Here is a 19,520-nt window from a genome sequence, read left to right on the forward strand (position 1 = left end):
TATAAAGAACTTATCAAACTCAACACCCAAAGAACAAATAATCTAATCAAGAAATGGACAGAAGAAATGAACAGACATTTCTGCAAAGAAGACATCCAGATAGCCAACAGACACATGAAAAAGTACTCCACATCACTCGGCATCAGGGAAATAAAAATCAAAACCACAATGAGATCCCAGCTCACACCAGTCAGAATGGCTAAAATTAACAAGTCAGGGAATGACAGATGCTGAGGATGCGGAGAAAGGGGAACCCTTCTACAGAGTTTATGGGAAGGCAAGCTGGTGCAGCCACTCTGGAAAACAGCAGAGAGGTTCCTCAAAAAGTTGAAAATAGAGCTACACTATGACCCAGCAATTGTACTACTGGGTATTTATCCTTAAGATACAGATGTAATAATCCGAAGGGGCACATGCACCCATGTTTATAGCAGCAATGTCCTTGATAGCCAAAAAATGGAAAGAACCTAGATGTCCATCAGCAGATGAATGGATAAAGAAGATGTGGTATATATATATATATATATATATATATATATACACACACACACACACACACACACACACACATATGTATATATGTATGTGCATATATACATACACACACACAATGGAATACTATGCAGCCATCAAAAAATGAAATCTTGCAATTTGCGACAACGTGGATGGATCTAGAGGGCATCATGCTGAATGACATAAGTCAATCAGAGAAAGACAACTGTCATATGATCTCCCCGATATGAGGAAGTTGAGAGGCAACATGGGGAGCTTGAGGGGTAGGAAAGAATAAATAAAACAAGATGGGATCGGGAGGGAGACAAACCATAAGAGACTCTTAATCTCATAAAACAAACTGAGGGTTGTCAGGGGGAAGGGAGTAGGGAGAGGGTGATGGGGTTATGGAGATCGGGGAAGGTATGTGCTATACAGTGAGTGCTGTGAAGTGTGTAAACCTAGTGATTCACAGACCTGTACCCCTGGGGCTAATAATACATTATATGTCAATAAAAAATAAAAAATCATTAAAAATCCCCTTTGGAGAGGTATATTCTCTAATTTTAGGTTCTACATGTACCTTTTTGCCACACACCCCCCCCGCCATTAACTGACCTCTATAGAAGCAGAAAGCAAGGGTCTGCTACCGGGTTGGTCCTAATTATCGAACACCCCCTTCACTCATAAGAGTTTCTGCTGTAGGCTCGGTTTGTAGGATAGCAGGTGTGGGGTAAGCTCAGATCCATGCAAAATGTGATGGTCCAGCCGACACCTGCTATTTTAGCACGGAGGGAGGACGGACTCCTATGTCATCAGGCAAAACACCACCATTCTAACGCTGGGTTTAAAAACAACAACACCACCACAACGGCTTTGTGCCAATTACACGCATTCTGTCTATGATACATGGTGTTGAACTGCCCGAGGGCTGAATTAGAGGGTTTAAAATGAGTTATGGCCTCTATCTCATGCCTTAACGCACCTGTTGTCAACATGCTTTCCCTCTTCATTAGTAACAGTGTGTTTGTAGTCACAGACCTACAAGTCTGATAAAGAACCTCAGTCACAGAAATGCAGGGGGATTTGCGAGGCTCCCCCTTACAGGAATGTTAGAATCCCAGAAGGTACTGTGCCTGCAATTTGAGCTGCCGCCACCAGGGGGTGCCCATCCAGTAACCTGCAGTTCCCAGGCAGGGTCTGGGTCCCAGGTGTGCCTCTGAGGAGCCCAGCTCTTGCCTCTCCAGGTAGGCCCAGCTGAGGCACCTGAGCCTTCATCAACCAGCACCTGCAAACCCACTTTTCTAAAGTGGCCCGTCAAACACATGTGATGTGTGTTTGCGAAGTCCACTGACCAGATGTACCATGGAGGGGAGACGGGGGTGTTCACCAGCGGTCTCTCTACGTTTAACACAAATCTAGGTTGATTTTGCCATCCATTCATTCACTCACTCAACAAATAACTACCACATGCCAGGTCTTTGGTTTAGTCCAGGCGTACAGAAAAGCGTCAGACATGTCCCTGGAGCAGAATTTCTCCCAGTCCATTGGGGGTGCTCATGCATAGATAACGTAGGGTAAGGACCGGCTGAGCCCAGGATGGTCACATCCTACCTACAGAAAGGCCAAATTCACCCACAGTGAAAATGACTCTTGAAAGTGTTTTAAACTGAAAGCCTTTTGGCCACGAACGAATCCTTTGACTTCCAATGTCTGACTTGCTTTGTTTTAATCTTTACAGCCTTGCAAGTAAGGGCCAGGGCTCCGTCCTCCCACTGGGGCTAATTGCTTCTCTGCGTCTGCCCAGCGGATGCTCGCTCCAAGGCTTCCGGTTCCCATGCAAGTTCCAGAGAATCCCAATTAACTGTCATATTTTTTCATTCATGTAGGAAATGGAAAGAATGGAGTAGCCATCGGGCTGGGTCCCTTTCCTGCTCACCTCCTCTGTGTTTCTGGCCTTCCCATCCAGAACGTTCTCTCTACAGGATGTTCTCAACACACCATACTCTGAACTGGACCCACGGAGCCGTTTTCATACAGTTCTAGCTACCATCCATCAACTCAGTGTCCATCATCCCTCCTGGTGCCTTGAGGGCCCTCCCACCGTCCCAGGGATGCTTTTGCTTTTTTGGATGAAGGTCCAGGGAAATCCCACAGTACTGTAAGTACACGGCCATCTCCTCACCCAAATAGGAGAACAGTGCTCTGGGATGTTCACTGGTTGTTTTTCCTACTGAACGAAGTTCCTCTGGGATATTAGAATTCTCCCTGCGATGACCCAGAGGGATGACGCTCTTCACCCACGTTCCCTGAGCCACTTCCCGAGTCCCTTTGCTCTGCAAACTACCGGCAGAGAGCCCGTGAGACACCAGGTGTTGCCTGGGCGCTGGGAGACCAGCCACGATCCAACAGCAAGCCTGTGTCCTTGGAGAGGCGGACAGGGAACAAAGGAACGAGGAGAAATGCAGTAAGACCATGGGGACATGTTCCATGAAGAAAAATAAGGCAGAGGAGGGGGTGGGGGGTGTGTCTGAGCCCAGAGGACAGAAGGGGGCGGGGGGAAGAGGGGAGATCAGGGATGGGGGGGCGGGACGGAGGGTGGGGGCCGTGGTGGTCACAGCGGGAAGCCTTCAGCTCTGGGGGGTGGGGTGGGGAGGCGGATCTTGAGAAGTGACGTGACCTGTGTGCCAGGGACGCTCTTCCGCCGGTGGGGAAGAGTCTGGGGTGCGGGACAAAGTCGAGAGCAGCGGCCCATGAACAGGTTTCTGGAAGGTTCACTTTACCTCCCGGGCTCAGCCCCCCGCGGGCAGCTCCAAACACAACCTGGACAGAAGCTGCGGGGATCTCCCTGAGGCTAACGGTGCGGCTACAGGCAGAGCCCCCTATAAGACAGACCCACGAGTGACCCGAACGACCGAGATTCGCCTCCAGAACCAAATCAGCCGTAGGGATGTCACAGCACCCATGTCACAACCAAAGAAACTGAGGAACAGAGAGACCCAGTAGCTAGCCCTGGTTCTCTTCTCTAGGTCTCAGAGCCAGGATTCAGTCCAGCCAGCCTGGCACCAGAGCCCACGCCCTCGAGGGCCCTGGGCACTCTGTGCATGTGGCGACGGTCAGGCAGGATGCCGTAGCGACTGCACGTTCCGATGGGGCCTGTGCCGCAGACCCTACGGCCCCCTGTCACTTCCCGCACTTGCTGGCGCCTGGATCTCATATTCTGCTGGGTTTGTGACCCGCGGTCTTTGTACTCCAGGATCCTTTATGTAAATTCTAGGCAGGTACGGGGGTCGCACACATAGGGTGGTAGGTGGTTCCTTCCAGGTAGGGGTGACAAAGAAGTTTGGTCTTTTTTTTCCAAGATTTTTTTTGAGAGAGTGAGAGCACACAATCAGAGGGAGGGGTAGGGGGAAAGGGAGGAGCCCCCCTACAATGTGGGGGTTCTACCCCGGGACCCCGGGATAATGACTGAGCTGAAGGCAGACGCTTCAGGTTTTGTCTCTTCTGCCCACAACTGGCAGTGTTGCGTGGGACAGCTGTGCCACTGTCTGAACGCAAGAGACACGTGCTGAGTTCCACTGAGGACGTTGGCCACGAGGCCGGTGCCACGACGCACATTTCTCTGGACTCGGCCAGGCGGAGGGCAAGGCCGGCTTCCACTTCTGGTCCACTTGGCCCCGTGTCCCCAGCAGCAAGGCTCTCTTTGCTTGTCTGCATTTTGCCTCCCTAAGGGGAAAGTGACTGAGCAAGTGCACTTGGACGGAGATGTCCGGGAACTGACGCATCCCTCTCTCCGAGGAGGGCATTTGCTCTAACGAAGCACAGCAGGGAGACGTGAAGGCTCAATCCCACGGCATGAAATTTCACGGGAAGGACTGCAGCCATCCACGGAGGAGCCACCTCTGGCCGGGAGCTCTGAGTCTCTGGCTCTAAGCCATCACCCACGGAGGAAAGGCCTGAGGGGAGTCCCAGGGCAGAGACGGGCGAGCTCCTCTGCAGGAGACGGACGGTGAACACATCTGGCTCCGCGGCTGACCTGCCTCCCTCGGTGCTGCTCAACTCAGCCATGTGCTGTGGATAACGACGCACTAATGCTCGTTCCCGACGCGTCCCCACGGCCGGCATCGTGCACCAAACCCCGTCCCGGAGGAGGAGAGATGGAGGCAAAAATGGAACAGGACTTGGGCCCGGGGACCACGCGTCTTGGTTTCTGCAGAGGCGTCAGAACTCCGCGTCTGCAGAACGGCAGGACGCGAAGCCGCCGAAAGACGGAGCGGCCCAAGGGTCCCCTGATGGAGGGGCGGCGGGACCAGGCGTGGGCCCCCCACGCGGCGGCGTTACTGACCCGAACAAGGAACGGGAGACCGACCCCGGCCACACCCCGGAGAACTGGAGGACCGCACGCGGGGCGCGGGGAGCCGGCCCCGGAAGGCCAGCCCCGGAGGCCCCTGAGGGGTCGGTTCACGGAGACAGACCATACAAGGGAAGCCCGCAGGGGCTGAGGGGCAGGGCCACAGGGGCTGGTGACCCGTGGGGACGGAGCTTCGGTTCTGCAGGGTGACCAGAGTCCTCGAGATGATGGACAAGCAAGGGGACGCTCCTAGCACCGCGCGCTGTGTGCCTCGCGATGGTTAGGACGGCGCATTTCATGTTCCGTATTTGGCCACAATGAAAAGAAAACCCTCTCGTTGTCTCAATGTCCTCACGCGGAAAAACCGACATGCGCCTGAGTCCCTGGGATGGCCGGGAGCATGGAAGGCGCGGACGCCCGCGTGGCGTGAGGAGCCGCACACAGACGCTGTTCCTGTCATCATGGGAACGCAGCTCCCGACGCGGAACCCGCAGCCGGGGCCCAGGGCCCCCAGTAAGGCCGAAAGGACGCAGGATGTTTTAAACACCGACAGCCTGACACAAAGCAGGACGGCTGGAATCCGGGAGTCGGGCCAGCGTCCGGGGAAGAGACGTGTTGTTTGCTGTAAACCAGAACATCGACTCTCAGTCCAGCGACAGTCCGTTCTGGCCTTCGGAAGTCAGCTGCAGGCAAGGAGCACGGCTCCTGGGCGTCCGCGTCGGGACGGAAGAGACAGCGGCGGGGCCGCCCGCCGCCCGCAGGCCGCCTTCCTTCCTTCCGCTCCTGCTCCACCTTCGGCTGCGTCCCCGGCGTCTCCACGGAGGGGCCGGCCCACTCGGCAGCTACAGAGGCAAACGTCCCCATGGGGGGGCTTCCTTGCCGACAAGGTGGATTGAAGAAGGGGTGCGCTGGGAGGTCTCCCCGTTCCAAGCCCCCGCTGGGCCCCCGAGCCCGAGAAGGATCCGTTCAACGCAGGTGCCCCCACCCCGCTCCCCGCGGGGCACTACAGGCGGCTCCTACAAGGGAAGGTGAGGAGCCTTAATCGCTTCTAATGCCCGTTCCTTCAAGAGGATTTACGAAGCCATTTGGCTACACTCCTGGGGAGAAACAGCGAAGCTGCCCGAGGAGCAGGACCATGGTGTGGGGGTGACCACGGGACCCACCGCCCCTTCCCGGCGGCGGCCCCATGCACTGCCGGGTGACAGAGCCCAGCAGTGTCCTGCAGGGCCAGAGCCATGTGCCACCCGGGGCTCCCTCCATGCGGGCCCGTGACCCCATCAGGAGCCCCTGACTGGCAGCTGCATACCCGGTGCTTCGGCAAGGAGGCCAAGCGCCAGGCGGACGGGCCCTGCCTGCCCCTGTCCCTGCCTCCGGCTCGTCGACGCAGCCCCATCCCGGAAATGGCTGTCTCCCCTCGCAGGGGTCGGCTCTCTTCTGCGGGGACCAGCCTTGGGAGAAGGTGTCAGGCTGGGCTGTGCCCAGTTCCCAGCTGGGCTGCGTCTGCTGGAGACGCAGGGGAGGACCCTGAGTGGGGGAGCACAGCACGGAGGGAGGCAGGCTCCCCGGGTCCACCTGGTCGGGCGGGGGGCACTGCTGTGGCCTGGGGGAGGCGCCCGTCTATCCGGGAGGGGTGGCGAGAGCCTGGGACCCGAGCGGCCCCGAGAACTCAGCCAGCGTCTCGCAGGCCTCCAGCTGCTCCATCCACTCCCCGTCCACTCCCTGTGCCTCAGGGCACAGCAGCCGTCCACGGTGCCACTCTGGAGGTTCTTACGGCTTCCCTAACCCCCAGCATCCTGAAGCCCGCTCCCCTTCCTGCTGACCACACACAGAGCTGTCTGGGCCTCCCCTCCCTGCCTCGCCTCCGCAGGTCATGGGCTGGGGTGAGGAGGCTTTGGAACATCAGGTGTCGGGGGCTGGGGCTGCGGCGCTGGGATCGGGGTCGGGGGGCCTCCTGGGTGGGTCCCCCAATGGAGCCAGTCCCAGGACTGGAAGGTCTGCTCTCCTTCCGGCAGGGTTCCGGCTGAGCCCCGTGGACCCTCTCCTCCCACGGGGTGGCCTCTCCAAATGCCCCGCTGTGGCAGAGGCCACACAGAAGGAAGGGGCTCTGTCTGCAGGTGAGGGCTGAGAGACAGAGACGGAGTGAGGGAGAGAGAGACAGAGAGAGAGAGATGGGGACAGAGATGGAGAGAGAGAGAGACACGGAGAGAGACAGAGAGAGACAGACAGAGGGAGAGATACGGGGGAGAGAGACAGGGGAGAGAGAGAGAGAGAGACAGAGAGATATGGAGACAGAGAGAGAGATGGAGGGAGAGAGACAGAGATAGAGACAGAGAGACAGAGACAGAGTGAGATAGAAACAGAGAGAGAGAAAGACAGAGAGATACGGACAAAAACAGAGAGAGGCAGAGAGACAGATGGAGACAGAGAGACAAAGGCAGAGAGATCTAGAGAGACAGGACAGAGAGAGACAGAGATACAGAGACAGAGAGAAAGAGACAGAGAGGGAGGGAGTGGAGGGGGCAGAGTAAGGATGTTCTCGTGAATCTTTTGAGGTTCTGAATAAAATCCCCATAAACTACGCCCAAATCAGGACTTTTCAATTACATCAGCCAACAACATTTTTTGATATATTTTTTTTTAAACTGAAGTCAGCGTGGGTGGGATTTCCTGTTATTTCCAACCCCGAAGCATCACAACGGATATCACTGCTGACACCCGAAATGCATCCATTAGGGAGGGATCTGCTGCCTTTTGAAAACCCGGCATCCCTGGGAAGCAGAAGGTAACATGCCTTCCCGGAATTTACAATTCAGTGCGAAGGACTCTTCCAGCGGATTTCCTGCGAGGAGGTTTCGATGGGGGAGAACGGATGGGGGAGAACGCTCGGGTTTACCCCGCCTCTGGCTGGGAGGGAAGAAAGAGCAAAGAGAAGGGAAAAGACTGAAGCTTTACAGCAGACCATGCGGCTCAGCAGATTCCTAACCCTAACCCTAACCCTGTGCTCCCGGAGCCGCGAAGAGACAGCAGCGTGAGCCGCGGGTTCGACCCGCAGGCTGTGCCTCCGTCCCTGGGGCTGCAGGTGCGTGTCCTTGAGGCCCCGGGCGATTTCCTGAGTCCCGGGATTCCTGGAGTCCCAGGGCATGGACACAAGTGCGGGCCTCTTTGCTGCCCGGTACCACGAGCCTAACTCCGACTGCTCTGCACGGAAGTAGCCGTTTCCAGCATCCTCAGGGGAAAGTCTGGTGTGGTCTGGCGGGATCGAGCTCTCGGGCGCTGTTGGAAGGACGTGGCTGCCCCCGGAGAGTTTCTCTGTTGGTCTCTTTCTGGAGGCGGCCGACCTGCTTACGGCAGGAGGTCCCGTCACGGAGGGTTGGCAACAAGATCAAACGGAGGGGGACCCTGTCTTTTCTAAGACTTACGCCCGACTCTTCAGAGGGCGCCTCTGCGGCTGGGATTGGGACCAGGTCTCTCCCGGAGCAGACGACGGCCTCTAGAGGGACGTGGCACTTTGTGGCCACGGCGGGTCACCCGGCCACTGGAAGTTGGGGTGGACACGGCACCATTTACGTTGCTGGGACTAAGAGCAAAGACAGTAAGGAACGTCCTGGAGCAAACGTCTGTCATCAGGAGGAGCGCGGACGGAGGCTGCCGAGAACACGCCCCAACGTCCTTCACGGGAACTCGCCGCTTCTGCTGCTCCAAGAGTGCGTCTCCCCGCCCCCGCCCCCGTCCCCGCGTGCCCTCGGCCTGCGGTGTTTCCACGTTGTGTGTCGTCCGGCCGGCCGTGAGCAGACCCAGCCTCAGCGTCCCCCCGTGAGTCTGTCCCCAAGAACGCCTCCGTGGCTCAACCACGAACCACGTGCGTTCCCGTCTTGTCGGTCACCGCGTCACTCACTCGCACGTTCGACACACATTTGTCCGGTGCGTCCTCTCTGCCGGGGTTGTTCGTGATGGGGGGCGGCGGCGAAGGAAGAGAACCCGACGGCGCTGCCCGCCCAGAGCCTACACCCCCGTGAGACGGTCAGACAAAGTAAAGTAAAAACATAAATGTGAAAACAGAGAGATCTGCATCGCACACATAGACCTTCGATGAATAAATACGACGGGAAAACGCGAGCGGGGCCGGGAGGGCGGTGCTGGAGGGACGTGGGGACGGGCTGGGGAGAAGGGAAGCCGGGGACACGGCCCTGCCGGGGAGGCAGTTCGGAGCACAGGCTGAACACAGGGGCTGACCCGCTCGCGGAAAGGCCGATCCCCTGGTGTGGCTGGAACCGAGAGAACGAGCCGGAGCGCGACAAGGCGAGGCCAGAGTTCAGGCGGGCGGGCCGCGGCCCCAGTCACTCCGTCTGCTCTGAGACGGGCGGGAAGCGGGGGGTGTTTGCGGAGCCAGGAGTGACGTGGTCAGACGGACACTCGGATCCCACTGGCGGCCGCAGGGAGAGCAGACTCCGGGGGAGAGGAGGCCACCGGGGGGCCCGCGAGGAGGACGCCGCGCCGCGCGGGTCTGGGAGAGAGAAGGGACCGCGGCCTGGGGGCTGGCAGGACGCCGTGGAGGAGGGTCGGGCCTGGGGCCTGTCTGGAGGCCGTGCTGGAGGACGGGATGTGGGGAGAGAGGGAGGTCGAGGGCGAGCCAGGAACGGTCTGCGGCCCCGGGAGGCCCGGCCTGACCGGTACCCGCTGAGGGGATTCCGGAACAGGGGTGAGCGGTGTGTCACGACGCCGTCCTTCCTTCCCTCCCCTGCCTGTCCCCAGCCAATCGCAGGGCAGGGACCGCGCCTCCGACTACGGTCCTACTACCAAACAGGACCCAACAGCTGGTGGAGACGCCGTTGGCATCTGTCCACTGCTCTCTGCCGATGGACTTGCTCCCTGGAGTTCCCGGCGAGCAGAGGGGCTTAGCAGCTCCCGCCCAGCACAAGGGGGTCACCGAGCTCGGACCGCTGCGGGGACCCAGAGAGAAGCGGTCACGTGCACTTCCTGTCCCCCTGCCTGCTGCCCCCAGGTGCTTGCTGGGAGGCAGGCTCGGAGGAGGGTGCCAGGCAGCATTCGCCACCGCAGCTCTGAGCCGGGAGTGGGCAGTGGCAGTGTGACAAGCCCGTCCCCCGCCGAGTGCAGCGGCCGGCCGAGCGCCCCCGCCAGAATATCTCTGCGCACACTTCGGCTTCGCCTCCGCTGTGCGCTCAATTGTAAAGAGCGAGAAGAGGGCAGGAAAGCAGGGGCCCGGGGCATGTAAAGGAAGGGCCGCCCTCCGTGCCCCCGGCTGCAGAGCCGTCTCTTCCTGCCTCGGCTGGCGCTGTCAGTCACAGCTGGGGAGACTAAGTGCACGCTCGTCCCCCAACCCCGACTCGGCACACACGCTCCCTGCTCTGCAACCATCCCAGAGCACGGCTGCACACCCCCCAGGCTGGGTCTGGCCCCCTTCCCAGTCCCTGCAGCCCTCCACGGCCTCCCCAAGGACTGGGACGAGGCCCCGAGCACTTGGCACACAGGAAAGGTCAGGAGCTTTGCACACCTTGCTGAGCCTCCAGACACCACCGGAATGGGCTGGGAGGGGCCGCAGGACCCCCGGCGGCCACCACCTCGGACTCCGGCAGGGGAGGGGGGGCGGGGCAGGGAGGCGTCCACTTGCCTTGATCACGTCTTCGTCGGACGACCGGCACTCCACAGACGTTAGCAGGTCGGTCACCGTGCCGTCCTCCTCCACCGACACCACCTTCACCGGAACGGCCACCGTCTTCCCCGTGAGGATGGCTGTGTTCAGGATCTCAGCCTCCTGGAAGACCAAACACACCTGCCATCACATACCTTCTCCGTGCGACGACCTCCCGCCTCCCCACGAAGGACCCCGGCGCCCGCACGGCCCGGAGTCACTGAGGGAGAACAGGATGGGGAAGGGGACCTCATGGGGAGGGCGGGAGCAAATTTATCACACGTGTTGTGTTTGACCAGCCTCCCCGTCAGCCAGAAGCTCTTTTAACTGCTTTGCGACAGTGGACATGTTCGGTCGCAGACCCGATCTTAGCATTCCCTCCCTTTGGCAGATGGCACAGAGAGGTCGTGTCACTTGCCCGAGGTCACACAGCCTGGCAACAGTGAAGGTGGGACTTGAACCCAGTCCAGCCGCTGAGCCCACGTGTCAGCTATGCCAGGATGTCTGAGCTGAGACAAAATGATGCCACCTTCAGCCGTGAACCGTTGACTAGGGGAGCAAGGGGTCCTAAAAGCAGTGGAGATTAGCCCCACCCACCCACGGCCTGTCCCACGTGTGGCATGCACACGGAGACGGAGACCCTCACTCTTGGAACTCTGTTGCACTGGCCATCTTTCCCTTCCTGTCCCTCCTTGGGGCTCTTACTGGGTCCTGGCCTCTGTGTATGTCTGGAACTCGACTACGGCTCCAACGACATGCTCGGCCCACCAACATGACACGTGTGTGCAGCAGACACACACGCCCACGCAGACATGCGTTTGCCTGCCCGACGCATCCTCTGCTCACGGTTCATGGTGTCCCGCAGAACGTCCCTGCTTGCTTTCGTTATTCAATTTAGACCCCCTTAGAGCCCAGGACACACGGGCACAGCCTCTCCCCTGCGGCATCTCACACCACTGCTGTCTTACTTAGAATTAGTCAATCGGAGACCTCTCTTCCAGGCCACAAGCTCCAGGGGACTGGTCTGCCTTCTGCTCCCAGTGCCTGGCACAGGGCTAGCTGCCGCGAGTAGTACATTATCTGCAAGACGCGCGGACAAGGACTTGGCCGGGAAGACTGGAATCCACGCCCTGCCTCCCTGGTCTCCAGCCCTTAGTCCTGTGCATGGACCCGGGACCCCAGGCTGCATGTCCCAGACACTGCGTAGCGGCCCTTACTCTGCCCCTGTCCCCAGCACATCTCTCCCTTCTTAGGTCCTCCTACAGGGCCCCGGGAGATCACAGGAACCCATTTCTTAGATAGAGAAAACTGAGCCCCAAGAACCAGAAATGGGTCTCATTCCCATCTGCAGGGACTGTCTCCCCCAATCACACGAGATCAAAGTCCCCAACACCCCACAACCTCCGTGCATCCAGCTTCCCGAATTCTTGCCCACAGAGCTCCTGCTCGGTGCTGTGAGCTGCGGGCCAGCGGTGTCCCCGAGAGGGGCTGTGTTGGCACAGACGCAGGGCTTCTTCTGCAGGTCCGACCTTGCCCAGCCTTTCCTTGGGGGAGCAGCAGTGAGACGCCTGAATGGATGCGAGGAGACACGTCTCTCCTAGGGCCAGGCTTGCACGGGGTCTTGATAATTTGATTTTCATGTGAAGTTGCAAATTCCCATTTAGGAGCATGTCAGAGGAAGGGACAGAAATGTATCATCCTAACATTGCATAACTGTTTTCCTTATGTTAACTTTGTATTTCTTACATAAGGTCTTACTTTTCCTTTATAGGACTCGTTCATCTTATAATTAGCTCATTTGGTGTAGATTTGAATGTGAAACTATATATATGGTTTTGGGTTTTTTTTGTTTTTTTTTTTTTTGGTTATTTAACTCTGAAAGAAAGACCGCAGTTTGGAATATTCCCGAATTTCAAAGACCATGCCTTCCGCTGTCTCAGTATGCAAAAGCTTCTAAATGCCCATTGATTATGCACTTGTTGTTTTCTCCCCCTTCGCTGGTGAGTTCCCAGCCTGACGGGATTTTATTCTGGGCACCAGCAGAGTGTAAGGATGAACGGATGAAGTCAGAATGTGACGCTACTTCCCGCCGCCTCTGGGGGTGGAGAACCTGCATCCAGGCCCGCGTTCTGTGAGATCCAGGGAAACCGTTCAGGCTTTGGGAACCAGTGGGGAATCACTCTTTGTCTGGCCCAAACTGGCTCATTTCAAAGGAAAGCACAGAGCGGGATCTCAGACTTAGGGCTTTGGACACCTGCTTCAGGGAAGAGGAAGAGGACTTCGCTTATGTCTGGTGGAAGAAGCGGCAGCCGCCGACAGCAAACCCCAAAGGGCATTCAAATTGGCACGGTCAGGACCAACCCTGGGACTCACTGGAGAGCGGGTGCAGGCCCAGAGCTGGGGGACGCCTCTGGCCGGACGCCTCGCTCTGCCTGCAGGATCCCATGGGGTCGGCGCCGGGGCTGTCAGGCCTTCCCGCCTTCTCTGTGCATTCCCAGGTCTTCGACGCCAGGAGCCTTCTCTTCAGCGTAGCTCTGCTCTCCCCGGAAGGTGAAGGGCGTGTCTCCAGGCAAGAGGTGGTGGGAGTGCCCAGCACGGCCTTGGTTCAGGTTGAGACATGACACACAGCTAAGTTGCTGATCTGACCCCAGAAGTCCCTGGCAAGTTCACCGCCTTGTCGCCATGGGTCGCCCCTACCCCAGCCCCTCAGAGCGAGGAGAGCAAGGCTGGAAGGCGTTGGGGAAGCTCCATCGCAGGGCTCCCTGGGAGCCCCAAGGACCCCCTGCGTATCTCCGAGCTGCAGAGAACGTCAGGCCGTCCAGAGGCCAGGAGGAGGCACAAAGGGAGGAGACGGTGACGGTGCTTTGAGGCGACCTTGGAAGAGGCCACAGATCCTTATCTCGGGCTTCGACGCACCCTCTACTGTAGGGAAACATGGAGTGGCCTGATTTTGCCGGAGAAATGACAGCTCCCCTCTTGGATCTGCTCTAGCACAGATTCGAGGAAGGGATTCGAGGTCGGGGCGGCGCCGTTGGGGGGGGCGGTTCAGGAAGTGTCCGTAGGGGAGTCCGGAAGAGAGAGCCAGGAAGGCGTGCGCGCCTCCACCAGCTACCACGGTGGGCTGCTGGAGCCGGTCCTGCGGGGACCACGCCGCGTTGCAAAATACACCATGCGTGTTATATACTTCCATATGTGCAGACATATTATCACACATTCCCTTGCAGGGGAATTACCTAAAATACACACCTAAAAATAGATCGGCAGAGGGGCGAGGGAGCTGGGCGATGTATACGGAGCCTCCTGAGAGCTGCTCCCAGGCCTGCGTCCCCAGCACGTCCAGCCTGCTGCGTGTGTGGGCAAAGCAGCCTCCCCCCGTTTCCAAGGATGCTCCTGGCAGACGGCAGTCCGGGGCCCTGTGAGGTGCTGGGGTGTAAGGGGCGTGCGTGGGGCGGAGGACCGAGGAAGAATACTGAGGGCTGCTGTCTCGTCGGGAGGGCTGGCGGGTCAGAGGCGGAACTCGAGGGCTGGCTTGTCGGTTTCACTTCCTCCTGCCTCCCGGCACCCCGATTTCCTGCCTCGTGAACCCAGTCACGGATTCGCGATCACCCTTCCTTCCAAGTTCATCTGAAAACGTAGGGAAGGAAGGTCAAGGAGACAGAAAAACACGGCCCTGCAGCCTTCTGAACCGCACCCCAAGGCCGAGCTGTGTGTTAGAGATGGTCTGTCGCCCACCTACGTGCACCTGCCCTCCTAGCGAAACCCTGATTTTGTCTGAGCCTGCGGGATGTCCAGCTAAAATTATTGCCTTTTGGGGGGCTGTCCTTCATTTGTGACACAGTTCTGGTCCAGGAGATATAAATGGAAGTCACTGGGTGAGGCTTCCAAAAAAGTTTGTGAAAAAAAAAGCAGATTCTGAAAGTTCTCTTGTGTTTTCCCTTTTCTCCCGCTGCCAAGCACAGATGATCCTGGCTTTGGGGCTCTATCTTGAACCCCCATGGTGAGAGCATGCAGCTAAGACACATGGCCCCGCGTCACGTTAGGGTCAGGGGCAGGGAAGCTGTTGTTAGAGAGCTGGGTGTGACTCCAGCCTCGGACACTGTCCAGCGGGTGACCTCGGATGGCTCCCCTGACCCCTGGTGCCTAATTAGCTTCAGTGACGGAACGAGGATAATGCAGTGCCCGCCTCCGCCTCCTGTGTCTGCCCTGGGTCTCGGGGAGTCACCAGTGTTGGGGAGTGGGTGACAATGACCGGTGCCTCTTCTGTCGTCTCTGAGTGTCTGATAAACACAGGTGTGAGTGGCGGCTGCCTCAGAGTAGACAGTGTCCCCCCACCATCCACATCCACTCAGAACCTCAGGATACGACCTCGTTCGGGAAGAGTCTTTGCAGCTATGACGAGTTAAGTTCACAGGAGGTCATCCTGGAAGAGCGTGGGCCACCTCTAATGACAGGTGTCTTTGTGAGACGAGAAGACACAGACAGAGCCCCCCGGAAGGCGGCTCTGGGAGGGCATGGGTAGGGGTCAGGGTCGTGCTTCGGTAAGCCGAGGAACATCGAGGAAGCCAACAGCCACCGAAGCTGGGAGAGCTCGGCAAGGATTCTCCCCAGGAGCCTTCAGAAGGGGCGTGGTCCTGCCGACACTGAGTTTGGACGGCGACCTCCAGAAGGCGGGGGGACAGTCGTCTGCTCTTTTCAGCCCCTGTGTTTCTGGTACCTTCTAACGGTGGACCCGGGAACCAGTGAGTGGCCAAGCCCAAGGGAAGGGATCTGGACGCCAGCCAGAGGCATCCTAACACCGACCCCGGACTCTCCCTCCAAATGCACGGCAGGGGAAAGACTGTAAGATCTTGCTCTCAGATAACCGCAGTCCTGTCTGATACGCGGCACCAGAAAGACGCCCTTGTGTTTTGCGGGTCTTGGGCTGAAATCAGCAAATCAAATAGCTTCTTGTCTCTATGGAGTGGGGAGAAAACCACTTTTTTGCCTTCACTGTCATCGTGACCCCTTGGGAGATCATGGAGCTGTGTGTGTTGAACCAGATGAGGAAGGTTGGAGGGAATATAAATGAATATGATGTTCGCGCCACGGCTGCTTCCCCAACAAGAGCGCCCCAAGTAGGCTTCGAGCATCCCTCGGGAGGGGGCAGGCGGGGAGGGGTGGCTGTTCTTCCCCACAGTGGAGGAAGCTGGTGCAGATTAGTCCCCGGGACACAGCAGCCCACGGCCCTGTCCCCTGACTCCACAGCCCAGACTCCCTGAGAGAGGAAACAGGAAGATGGGCATTCCGAGGGAGGGAACTAGAGTTAACCGGTAACTTGTTCTACTGAGATCCACACAAGGAAACATTTCCTACGGAGCCGCCGTGGAGGACGTGAGTAAGGGGACAAGCTCCCGGCACCCTCCCCACACCCCAGGCAGGACTTCAGGGAACTACTGAGGCAGAGTTCCTGATAACATTGTTTATTCTGAGTCCCTGGGATCAAAGCTTCTGTTTTTGCCTCCCCAACACCTTCTCCAGAAAAACGCATCATTATCCTTCAGGGAAAGTCTCCCTTCTCCTCGGGACGGACAGACGCAGCCACCCTCTCCCTCGGGGGTGCCGGAGTCAGCAGGCACCCCCGAGGCCACACAGCCTCTCCCCCGGGGTCGGGAATTCCATTTCAGGGGAGCGGGCAGGAGCCGCGGGTGCTCGGCTCTCACTCGCGGTCCGCAGCGCCTGGAAACCCGTCGTTTCCCTGTTAGCTGCCTTTCCTGCCTTCTCTCCCGCCGTCTGCTCTCTGGGAGAGCCCGCGCTCTTTCGGCCGGAGGTTCTTGTGTTGAGTGTTCTCAACACACGTGCATGCAGTAATTATAATAAGGGACATTCCGAAAGGTGACGCCTACGTCTGTGGCCTCCAGAGCCGTGCTAGTTCCACCGGGGTGTGAACTTACCCCCAAACTCACTGAGTTACACACATTAAACATGCACACCTCTGCATATGTCAAGTAGTTAATAAAACCCCCAAACTTCACCAGAATCAATTTCTTTTGCTTATAAGCAAAAGCGTCTAATTAATAAAGATGCCCAGGAAGGTGGTTCAAAGGGGCTCCTTCTAGCTCTCACTGAGAGGCAGACTTAGTATTTCTGAACAATTATCAACCTCAGTTTGCAAACTGGATATTGCATTTAGTCTGAATCTTCCCGAAAACAGACCCTGAGACTGGCTCTAGGTGGCGTTAATTTATCTGCAAGGACTGGGAGTGGCAGATGGGGGAGGGGAAGGAGGAAGAGCCCACAGGAGGTGGTGCCGTCCAGCCTGCAGCGGGGACCCAGGGACCAGCATCTCCAGGGGCTTGGCCTTCCAGAATTGTCCGACTTCAGGCTGGAAGCACGCATTCTCCCCAGGGGTGTCACTGCCACCCTTAGGCAGGGCTCCCAGGATGGCAGAGAAGCCCCGGAGGGAAACGCGGCAAGTGGTCTGACGTGACCCGAGATGGACCAGGTCAGGGAACTGTCCAGCTTGGAAGGAGACGATAGGCGTGAAGGCCCAGCTTCCAGGATGGACTCGGGTGCTTGTAAAGTTCTTGAATGTCAGGAGCGAATGACCCCTGATAAAGTCTGGGACAAGTATTGTGCTACTTTCTTAAAAAAGGATCACGCCTAGGCGTTCTTGTTTGCATGGACCTGTGGCCACAATCTACAGTAAATCAGGCAGCAGGTTTCGGAAGGAATGCTTCTTCTCTTGTCTGCTAACAATCCTCGGAGGAACTAACACTCACGTAACAAGACCCGACCAAATGACCCAGCAGCGTCCGACCAGGTCCTCAGGGAATGAAGAACTGACGGGCCCTGCATCAAGGAGCCACACAGACTGGGCAGACACCAGCCGGGAGCTGCACCGAGGAGCCACACAGACTGGGCGGACACCAGCCGGGAGCTGCACCGAGGGGCTCTGGGAACACGCACATTTCAGATCTACCTACAGTTTGTACCATCATTCCTCCCCTCCTGATACGTCTCTGACTTCCTGTATTTCTGATATATTTGTTCTACAGAATATATGCTCCATTCCTCCCATATTTACTCCTTCTTCAAGAATATCTTGGAGGAGCTTTTTGAGGAACCTCCATATGGTTTTTGAGAGTGGCTGTTGAAAACAGAGCTACCCTTCGCCCTAGCAATTGTACTACTGGGTATTTACCCTAAAGATACAAACGTAGTGATCCGAAGGGGCATGTGCACCCGAATGTTTATAGCAGCAATGTCCACAATAGCCAAACTGTGGAAAGACCTAGATGTCCATCAACAGATGAATGGATAATGAAGATGTGGTCTGTATATACAATGGGATACTTTGCAGCCATCAAAAGAAATGAAATCTTGCCATTTGCAACAACGTGGATGGAACTAGAGGGTATTATGCTGAGTGAAATAAATGAATCAGAGAAAGACAATTATGATATGATCTCCCTGATATGAGAAATCTGAGAGGCAGGGCAGGGGGTTTGGGGGATAGGGAAGGAAAAAATTAAACAAGATGGGATCGGGAGGGAGACAAACCATAAGAGACGCTTAATCTCAGGAAACAAATTGAGGGTTGCTGTGGGGTAGGGCTAGGGAGAGGGTGGCTGGTGATGGACACTGGGGAGGGTATGTGCTACGGTGAGTGCTGTGAATTCTGTAAACCATTCACAGACCTGCACCCCTGAAACAAGTAATACATATATGTTGATTTAAAAAAATATCTTGGAAACCACGTCTGGGTTTGAGAGATACTGTGTGAGTCAAGATCTTAATTGCAGACAACAGAAACCGCTCTCGCTTGTTTCGGCAGGAAGGAATTTGCAGTGGATGCGGCATTGTTGACAGGGTTGAAGAAACGGAGTCCGGCTGACCTCCCAAGATCAAGTCTGCAACCACTCAGTGAGCCTGCTGTGGAGGCTGCTTCTGCCCCGATTAGGAAGCTGGGAAGTCAGCAGACTGTTTTAGACCCTGTTGCTGCTCCCCAAATCCCACATACTTCCTCTTCCCCACATTGAGGAGAAAGCCTCACACAGGCACATCTAATTGGCAGAGACAAAATCACAAGTCTAATCCCGCAGGGACACTGTTCTCTCCCAGGGAGGCAGAATAAAACAGATTTTTGGAATTTGCTTAGAGAGCATGAGATTTACACAGCAAGGGGCTCTAGGAACCTAGAGAGAGTACCTTTGGGGCAGCTACAAATGGGAGTTTTCCACAATCTCTATCAACACGACATATTCTGCTGTCTTCCTGATGTTTAAGTACAAAAAGGCCATATTCTGCAAAGTTGATTAACTGTAATTAAAATTTTATATCACCATCATTTATCCTCTGCTCTTGACCCACCTCCGACAACACAAACAAGAAGCACGTTATCCTTCTCTGTCCACTGCAGACAGAATTCTAAGACATCAGACGTCCAAGGGACAGAAGATGCAGGGATTCCGTTTCGTATTAAAATGGTATTCCGCGCAGGTAAAGACAGATGCTCATGTGCAGCATAGAAATGATTTTTCTCTCCCTCCTGCCAAATTATATTGTACTCAAAGGTGATATTTAACTTGGGCGGGAGGGGGTCCTAAAGGAGACGTTCCAGATCAGTCTGGATGCGGATGCGCGGGCCATGCAGGGGGATTCCAGTTCCCGGAAGAGAAGGACGGCTCGGAAAATACGCCATTTGCACCGCCCTGTTTTCCATAACCCTTAGCCGGAGCCGTGTGAATAGTTGCAGCTGTTAACCTGTGAGGGTCACCGCCGTCTGCGACTCTGGTCGGGACCATAAAGCGTTGATGCGCAGTTCCCGCGCTTTCTCGCCAGCGGCCGCACTGAGGGAGGCTGCCTGGTCCAGACGGAGCAGCCACAAGAGGGTCGAGCCCCTGTGAACCTGGTGCCCCCGGGCCCTGGAGGAAGAGGAGCTTTCCACTGATGCACAGAGCACAGAAAGCCAGAGTCATCGACATGCTTTCTTTGTCTTAAGGCAATGAGACTTTCGGAGGTTTAACCTAGTTCTAGCCCGACTAACAC

General features: G+C 56.8%; 1 protein-coding gene across 1 annotated transcript in view; it reads right to left on the bottom strand.

Annotated features, from left to right (window-relative positions):
• The window catches only part of TMEM132D (transmembrane protein 132D), a 571,909-nt gene that overhangs the window by 75,882 nt on the left and 476,507 nt on the right, over positions 1-19,520 (bottom strand). Inside the window, exon 5 of the mRNA XM_082699872.1 lies at positions 10,473-10,616. Coding sequence (XP_082555998.1) covers positions 10,473-10,616 — 144 coding nt within the window. The remainder of the gene's footprint in view (positions 1-10,472; positions 10,617-19,520) is intronic.

Source organism: Mustela nivalis (assembly GCF_964662115.1).
Source record: "Mustela nivalis genome assembly, chromosome: 14".
NCBI classification, from domain to species: Eukaryota; Metazoa; Chordata; class Mammalia; order Carnivora; family Mustelidae; genus Mustela; species Mustela nivalis.